This window comes from Urocitellus parryii, chromosome 2, assembly GCF_045843805.1.
Source record: "Urocitellus parryii isolate mUroPar1 chromosome 2, mUroPar1.hap1, whole genome shotgun sequence".
NCBI classification, from domain to species: domain Eukaryota; kingdom Metazoa; phylum Chordata; class Mammalia; order Rodentia; family Sciuridae; genus Urocitellus; species Urocitellus parryii.
The window spans coordinates 140,272,239-140,281,907 of NC_135532.1; the positions used below are offsets into that span (position 1 = coordinate 140,272,239).

At 37.1% G+C, this 9,669-nt stretch overlaps 1 protein-coding gene across 1 annotated transcript in view; it reads right to left on the bottom strand.

Annotated features, from left to right (window-relative positions):
* The window catches only part of Ccdc39 (coiled-coil domain 39 molecular ruler complex subunit), a 65,120-nt gene extending 55,652 nt beyond the window's left edge, over positions 1 to 9,468 (bottom strand). Inside the window, exon 1 of the mRNA XM_026382945.2 lies at positions 9,379 to 9,468. Within this exon, the coding sequence (XP_026238730.2) occupies positions 9,379 to 9,468 (90 nt within the window). The remainder of the gene's footprint in view (positions 1 to 9,378) is intronic.
* Between the last annotated feature and the right edge of the window lie 201 nt (positions 9,469 to 9,669).

Sequence of the window (9,669 nt, forward strand, 5' to 3'; positions counted from 1 at the left end):
TTGATGATATAAAAATAATAAAACTGGAATATAATGCTAAGTGAAGTTTGACAACCACAAAAAAATCAAATGCCAAATGTTTTCTCTGATATACAAATTTTGATTCATAATGGAGTTGGTGGGGAGCCGAGGAGGGTTAGACAAACTCTAGATAGAACAAAGGGGAGGAAGGGTTAGGGAGGGGTCTGGGGATAGGAAATACAGTGGAATGAGATGGACATCATTACCTAAGTATGTGCATGAAGACACTAACAGTGTGACTCTAATTTGTGTACAACTAGAGATATGAAAAATTGTGTTGTATATGTATAATATGAACTGTAATGCGTTCTGCTGTCATGTATAATTAGAATAATAATAATAAAACTGAGATCTTTAATGCTCCAAGACAAAATGTTAAAAAAAAAATGTAAGAGAACTAATTTCTTTACCTTAAAAAGCAGGAAGTTAGAGAGGATCCAAGATGGTGGGCCAGAGGGAGGCATCATTCTGTGTCACTCCGTGTCACAGGTCTCAACTAGTAGGAATACTGCTTCTCTGAGAGTGATAGAGGACCCCTATACAGCTGCTCACTTGCAGAAATCATCAGCGCCATGCCAGCGCAGGGCTCCGGGCCTTAGCATTACCAGGACTCCCTGCTCCTGACACCCAAATCCCTACTAGCCCACGCAGGGCTCCCCTAGTGCCTTAGTGGGATCACTGAATCAGCACTGATGCAGAACTCCCAGAAGCCACTCCGCTCCCATGCAGGACACTGAGCTGCCACCCACCCACAGGAACTCCTGCTGCCATTCCCCTATGGACCTTCATCTGCCAACATGGGGCTCCCCCGTCACCTCCATCTTGCAACTCAGCAGCTATTTCCATAGTCCCCTACACGCAGTAGTCTGCCTGCACCTAGGAACATCCTACAGGCTCTGAAGACAGCCAAAAGCGGCAACTCTGCACACCACAGAGCTCATCTCTGAACACATCGCACAACGCCACTGCCTGGCTCCCCCATCCATACCCTGGCGATGGAAGTGGCCCTCCTCCATCTTGGGTCACCTTCTGGCCATTTTTGGTGGGGACAGCTCCCAGATTGGAATTCTAGCTGGCCAGGTACCTGATTTTCAACCCCCACCCCACCCCCCCCCCCACAGCGGCCCATAATCCAGCATAGTAACTGCCAACACAAAACAGGTCTTAGTGAAACAGGTGCACAGTGTGACCAGGGCGCCGTCCTGGGGAGTCCCAGTGAGAGAGGTCCTTTAATTGAGAACTACTAAGGGAGAGGGAGAGGGTGCAACAGTTTAGAGACTAACAGAGACACCAGGAACTGGGAAATCTTCAGGCAAGATAGGAAGATAGAAACAGGCGCTCAAGTCATAAGAGCAGACCCAGAATAGACCCTTGAGGTGCAGTCTCCCTCCAGAGACTGGCAGGTGCCACACCTCACTTTCAGGTACCCTACACCAGGACCAATCTTCCTGTCCTGGTTACCTTCACCATCATGAGGGCGGAGATAGCAGCTAACAACAGACAACCGCACCTTATCAGATGAGAAGGGAAGCAGGAAAGATACTGATCTCCAACCAAAACAATTAATAATCCGGGTTTCTTTCTTCAAGACTTTTTTTCTCCTTTTCTTCTCCCCCTCTATTCTCCCACCCTCACATCCCCAACATATATGAAACCAAGTACTTTGCATGAATTAGTTTTTTGAGGACTGGTATATCTGAATAGTATATTTTACCTGTGTACTATATGCCTTTTTTTCTTTTTTTCCTCCAATTTTTTACTATTTTAACATCCTTTATTTTTCTTAATACATATTTGTATTTGTTTTATGTACTCTACTGTCTTACAAATATGTAAAATATGTAAAAATTACAAATATGTAAACATATTTGTCTACCCCAAATTACTTCCAGTCTATTCTCCTGCTACTAACCCTCTTCATGAGATTTCTTTGACACTCCCTAAGAAATACTAACTGTATATCCTCACATCCTGACTCCTCAGCATATCATCTTACACCTCACCCCCAGTTCATTATCAAACGCTAGAAACTGTAAACCCTTTTACAAACCTACTGATTATATTATAGATAATGATCAAATTCAACATTCCTGTACATTGTAACGAAATTGTAAACATCTTAATAGCAATGAATTGTTTATAGATGGTACTTGTTTATATTGGGATATGTTAACATTGTTCATATTGGGATCTGTTAACATTGTTCTTCCCCACAAAATGAGAGGTATTAGGACCCTAAAGGAGCACTATAAACCTATAGGTTAAAAGCAATAATGCCTAGGACCACAGCGCTAGAAGGGAACACACACAAGAAACATGAAAAGACAAGGGAAGAAAGTGCCCCAAACAAATCCATAGCTAGCACAGCAGAAGAAATTATAGAGAAGGAGTTCAGGACGTACATGATTAAATAGTCTGTGAATTAAAAGATCATATAAGAGAGCAAATACAGGCAGCAAAAGATCATTTTGACAAAGAGTTACATAAACAAATACAAGAAGCAAAAGATTATTTCAATATGGAGACAGAGGTTCTTAAAAAAACAGAAATCCTTGAAATAAAAGAAACAATAAACCAAATTAAAAGTCAAACTGAAAGCATCACCAACAGAGTAGACCACTTGGAAGACAGGACCTCAGACAATGAACACAAAATATATAATCTTGAAAAGAATGCAGACTACGCAGTGAAAATGGTAAGAAACCATGAGCAGAACATTCTAGAAATATGGGTTAGCATAAAAAGACCAAATTTGAGAGTTATGGGATAGAGGAAGGCATAGAGTTCAAACCAAAGGAATGAACAATCTATTCAATGAAATAATATCAGAAAACTTTCCAAACATGAAGAATAATTTGGAAAAACAAATTCAAGAAGCTTACAGGATGCCAAATGTATAAAAATCACAGCAGATACACACCAAGGCCACCAAGGCATATTGTAATGAAAGTGCCCAACACACAGAATAAGGAAAGAATATTAAAAGCCATGATAGAAAGGAATCAGATTACATATGGGGGGAAAACAATTAGGATAACTGCAGGTTTTTCAACCAGACCCTGAAAGCTAGAAGATCCTAGAACAACATATATCAAGCTCTGAAAGAAAATGGATGCCAACAAAGAATCTTGTATCCAGCAAAATTAAGTTTTAGATTTGATGATAAAATAAAAACCTTCCATGATAAACAAAAGTTAAAAGACTTTACAGCTATAAAACTGGGACTACAAAACATCCTTGGCAAAATATTCCATGAAGAAGAAATGAAAAACAACAATCAAAATCAGTAGAGGGAAGTGTTACACTAAATGAAAAACTAATAAAAGGAGAAAAAAGGTCAAGTTAAATGACAAAAATAAACAAAAAAAAGGCTGGAAATACAAATCATGTCTCAATAGTAACACTGAATGTTAATGGCTTAAACTCAACAATCAAAAGACATAGACTAGCATAATGGATTAAAAAAAAAAAAAAAGACCCAACAATATGCTGCCTCCAAGAGACTCATAGATAAAGAAATCCACATAGTGAAGGTGAAGGGTTGGGAAATTATACCACTCACATGGACTGTGGAAGCAAGCAGGAGTTTCCATCCTCATATCAAATAAAGTAAACTTCAAGCTAAAGTTAATCAAAGGGGATAAAGGAGGACATTTCACACTGATCAAGGGAACCATACACCAACAAGACATAACAATTATAAATATATATGCTCCAAACAATGGAGCATCTATGTTCATCAACAAATTCTTCTCAAGTTCAACAGTAAAATTGACCACTACACAATAATCTTGGGTAACTTTAACACATCTCTCTCTCTTCCAACAAAAGCTGAACAAAAAAAAAAAAAAAAAAAAAAAAAAAAAACTATAGAACTCAATAATACAATCAATAACAGACTTAACTGACATATATAGAATATTTCATCCTTCAATAAGTGGATACAGTTTCTTCTCAGCAGCACATGGATCCTTCTCTAAAATAGACTGTATAATATGCCACAAAGAAACTCTTAGCAAATACAAAAATGTAGAGCTACTACCCTGTGTTTAATTAGATCATAATGGAATGAAATTAGAAATCAATGACAAGATAAAAAATAAAAATTAGTCTAACACCTGGAAACTAAATAATATGCAACTGAAAGAACAAGGACATCAAGGAAGAGATTTTAAAACTTTTAGAGTTAGATGAGAACATATCAACATCTTTGGGACACTATGAAGGCAGTACTAAGAGAAAAGTTCATTGCATGAAGAAATGAAGATGAAAAAGAAGAAAAAGTCAACAAATAAATAACCTAACATTACATCTCAAAAAAAAGAAAGAACAAAACAACAACAAAAACAGCAGAAGACAGAAAATAATTAAAATAAAGCTGAAATCAATGAAATTAAAACAAAAGAAACAATTGAAAAATTGACAAAACAAAAATTTAGTTCTTTGAAAAAAATAAATAAAATTGACAGACCATTGGCTACACTAATGAAGAGAAGGAGAGCAAAAACTCAAATTACTTACTAAGTGATGAAAAAGTAACATCACAACAGACACTATAGAAATTCAGAAGATAATTACAAATTATTTGAAAACTTGTACTCCAAAAAATAGAAAATATCAAAGGCATTTGCAAATTTCTTAAGTCATATGATTTTCCCAAATTGAATCAGGAAGATATACACAATTTAAACAGACTAATATCAAGTGATGAAATAGAAGACACCATCAGAATTCTGCCTACCAACCAAGAAAATCCCAGAACCAGATGGATACACAGCCAAGTTCTACAAGACCTTTAAAGAAGAACTAATACCAATACTCTTCAATTTATTTCAGGAAATAGAAAAAGAGGCAGCCCTTCCAAACTCATACTATTAGGCCAATATCACCCTGATTCCAAAATCAGGCAAAGACACATCAAAGAAAGAAAACTTCAGGCCAATATCTCTAATGAACATACATGAAAAAATTCTCAATAAAATTCTGGCAAATCACATACAAAAACATATCAGAAAGATCGTGCACCGCCATCAAGTGGGATCCATCCCAGGGATGCAAAATTGGTTCAACATTCGGAAATCAATAAATGTAATGCATCACATCAATAGACTTAAAGATAAGAATCATATGATCATCTCAATAGATACAGAAAAAGCATTAACAAAATATAGCACACCTTTATGTTCAAAACACTAGAAAAATTAGGGAGAACAGGAATATATCTCAACATCGTAAAGGCTATCTATGCTAACCCCCAGGCCAACATCTTTTTAAATGGAGAAAAATTTAGGGCATTCCCTCTAAAAACTGGAACAAGACAGGGATGCCCTCTTTCACCAATTCTATTTAACAGAGTTCTAGAAATACTGGCCAGAGCAATTAGACAGATGAAAGAAATTAAAGGAATACAGATACGAAAAGAAGAAGTTAAATTAGTACTATTTGCTGATGATTCTATACCTAGAAGATCCAAAAAATTCCACCAGAAAACTGCTAGAACTAATAAATGAATTCAGCAAAGTAACAGGATATAAAATCAACACCCATAAATCAAAGGTATTTCTGTATATCAGTGACAAATCCTCTGAAAGGAAAACTACCCCATTTACAATAGCCTCAAAAAAAAAAAATACTTGGGAATCAATTTAACAAAAGAGGTGAAAGACCTGCACAATAAAACTATAGAACCCTGAAGAAAAAAAAGAAGACCATAGAAGATGGAAAGATCTACCTTGCTTTTGGATAGGCAGAATTAATATTATCAAAATGACCATGCTACCAAAAGCACTATACATATTTAATGCAATTCCAATCGAAATCCCAATGGCATTCCTCATAGAAATAAAACAAACAGTCATGAAATTCATCTGGAAAAATAAGAGATCCAGTATAGCTAAAGCAATCCTTCGCAGGAAGAGTGAAGCAGGTGGCATCACTATAACAGACCTTAAACTATACTACAGAGCAATAGTAACAAAAAGCATGATATTGGTACCAAAATAGACGGGTAGAGCAATGGTACAGAATAGAAGGCACAAGGACTAACCCACAAAATTACAATTATTTTATATTAGACAAAGGTGCCAAAAACATACATTGGAGAAAATACAGCCTCTTCAACAAATGGTGCTGAGAAAACTGGAAATCCATATGCAACAAATGAAATTAAACCCCTATCTCTCACCATGCACAGAACTCAACTCAAAGTTGATCAAGGACCTAGGAATTAAACCAGAAACCCTGCATTTAATAGAAGAAAAAGTAGTCGCTAATCTCCATAATGTCAGATTAGGCCCCAACTTCCTTAATAAGAATCTTATAGCACAAGAATTAAAATCAAGAATCAATAAACAAATAGATTCAAACTAAAAAGTTTCTTCTCAGCAAAAGAAACAATCTGTGAAGTGAATAAAGAATCTACAGCTTGGGCGAAAATTTTTACCCCTTACACATCAGATAGAGCACTCATCTCTAAGGTATATAAAGAACTCAAATAGCTAAGCCTGAAAAAAACAAATACTCAATCAACAAATGGGCCAAGGACATGAACAGACACTTCTCAGAGGATGATAAACAATCAATCAACAAATATATGAAAAAAATGCTCATCATCTTTAGCAATTAGAGAAATGCAAATCAAAACTGCTCTAAAATTTCATCTCACTCCAGTCAGAATTGCAGCTACTAAGAATACGAACAACAATAAGTGTTGGTGAGGACAGGGGGAAAAGGCACACTCATACATTGCTAGTGGGACTGCAAATTGGTGCAGCCAATATGGAAAGTAGTATGGAGATTCCTTGGAACCACCATTTGACACTGCTATCCCTCTCCTCGGTCTACACCCAAAGGACTTAAAAACAGCATTCTACAGGGACACAGCCACATCAATGTTTATAGTAGCACAATTCATAATAGCTAAACTGTGGAACCAACCTAGATGTCCTTCAGTAGATGAATGGATTAAAATAATGGTATGTATACACAATGAAATATTACTCAGCAATAAAAGTGAATAGAATTATGGTATTTGCAGGTAAATGGATGGAGTTGGAGACAATAATGCTAAGTGAAGTTAGCCAATCACCAAAAATCAAATGCCAAATGTTTTCTCTGATAAAAGGAGGCTGATTCATACTTGGGTAGGGATGGGGAGAATGGGAGGAATAGACTGAACTCTCTAGATAGGGTAACGGGGTGGGAAGGGATGGGAGGGGGCATGGTGTTAGAAATGATGGTGGAATGAGATGGACGTCATTATCCAAACTACATGTATGAAGACACAAATGGTGTGAATATACTTTGCATACAATCAGAGATATGAAAATTGTGCTCTATATGTGTAATATGAATTGGAATGCATTCCACTGTCATATAACAAATGAGAATTTAAAAAAAATTTAAAGCAGGGAGTTAATCAGTACTGTCTATAATTAAAAGTTTTTCAAAAAACAGTAATTAAGCTGTTTAATTTTTAAGTAGTTTTTCTTAGAGGAATTTTTAGCAATCAGTACCTCTTGCAATCAAGCAATACCTAAATTCAAAAATTCTTCTTTTTCTTCTCTCAATGATAAAATTAATATTTTGTGTTTAAAAGTCACATTTAATAGGATTTCATTTTTCTTCTTTCTGTATATTTGTGTAGCAAATGTCTGAAATGTTTATTTAATGTTATGATAGTCACTTCTACAGTCACCAGTAGGTGCTTCTGGGAAGTGATATCTTATATTTTATGCCTGTACATTTATATTTGAATATCTTAAAGAATTGCTTTATTGATGTCAGAGTTTATTCGGGTGAAACAGTTATGAACCTCATTTTTCTTTTTTCCTGCTCTATAATTTTTAAGTAGCTAATAAAAGTCTATGTTGGGCTAGGGATGTGGCTCAAGCGGTAGCACGCTCGCCTGGCATGCGCAGGGCGCTGGGTTCAATCCTCAGCACCATATAAAGTAAAAAAAAAAAAAAATGTTGTGTCCACCGAAAACTAAAAAATAAATATTAAGGGCTGGGGATGTGGCTCAAGCGGTAGCGCGCTCGCCTGGCATACGTGTGGCCCGGGTTCGATCCTCAGCACCACATACAAATAAAGATGTTGTGTCCACCGAAAACTAAAAAATAAATATTAAAAATTTCTCTCTCTCTCTCTCTCTCTCTCTCTCTCTCTCTCTCTCTCTAAAAAATAAATTTAAAAAAAATAAATAAATATTAAAAAATTCTCTCTCAAAAAAAAGTCTATGTACATGCAATCTTGTGATACAGATATAACAATAACACTAAAAACTTACATTTAACCTACATTATGAGCCTTATAACAATAGTATGAGGTAGTTATTTTTATTTACCTCTATTTTAGAGAAGATGAAACAGGTTCAGGGTGAGTAAATAGGACCTGAACGCGGGACTGGATACTTCTTATTTCTCAAAATTCAGTGCTAGATCTCTTATAATTCCTAATGTTGTCTTTCTTAGATAAAGAAAAAAGTGAAGCAGCCTTCTAAATTGGGTAAATAGGACAGAATATTCTGAAAAGTGTTTTCCATCCTTTTCAAAGGATAGCTTTAGGGATTTTCATTTTCATTTGTCAAAGGAGAGAAAATTTTCTATCTTGTAAAGTTGCATAAGCATCATGTATTTCTTGGATTCTCTTCTACACAAAACATCACCATAACCAGGAACTTAAGACTGACTGCTAAATGTTTTTCAAAGTTTGCTGAGACAGCTGCAATTCTTTAAAAACAAGTACTAAGAACTGGAGTTGGTCTAAGTTCGTCCTTCCAACGTAAAATATTTTGTCATACCGTGACAACTTGATCCCCACTTGAAATTTCTGCACTTCATATTTTACATTCTTGTTGAACTACCCCTCTTGAAAACATCTTGAGTCACTGTCAGTCACTTTAAACATCATAAGCAGAAGCTCATAAAGAGATGTCGACCAAACATGTTTTGTTTATAAGCATGCTCAAATAACTGTTGCTGGGCAAACCTCAGGAATCCCTCTCTGAGTAGCGCTTAATTTCAAAGAAGGAAAAAGCGGGCATGGGAACCAGTCTTTCCTTTCCTGCCCAGGAGGCTTGCAGTGAATACATAGAGCAGGAGGGAGGAAATGAATAGCCACTCGGGTTTTATAACCCCGAGATGTCAATTACTGTTTCAATTAAAAAAAAAAATTGAATGCTTAACAATAACCGAAAAGGACAGGCTGGGTGAGGGAAGAAGAAGATGGCACGGGCGAGCGTTAGACAGAACGGATGAGATGAGGAGAGAAATAAACGGCCACGGTAGCGCTGCCCATCAGAGGACCCGCCAACAGACCCTCCCTTTTTCCTGCGGGTCGCCTTCATCTGGTCCTCACCTGATCCTCCAAGACCTTGTTCTCTTCGTTCGCCACTGGGATGGCAAGCCCATCCTCCCAATGCAGCTCCTCCAGGAACTCGCTGCTCATGGCAAATGGACAGGGAACCCCCACACACACACAGCAAAACAAAAACCTGCGCTCGGGTACAGCGAGTGAGCAGCTCCCGCGTTGCGCTGAAGCCTGGGCAAAGTTGCCACCCGAGCCCTAGCAACGGCACGGCGCCCTTAGTTACCAAACCGGAAGCGCCCAAACCGGGGGGTGGGACTTCCTGCTTTGATTTCCCTACTA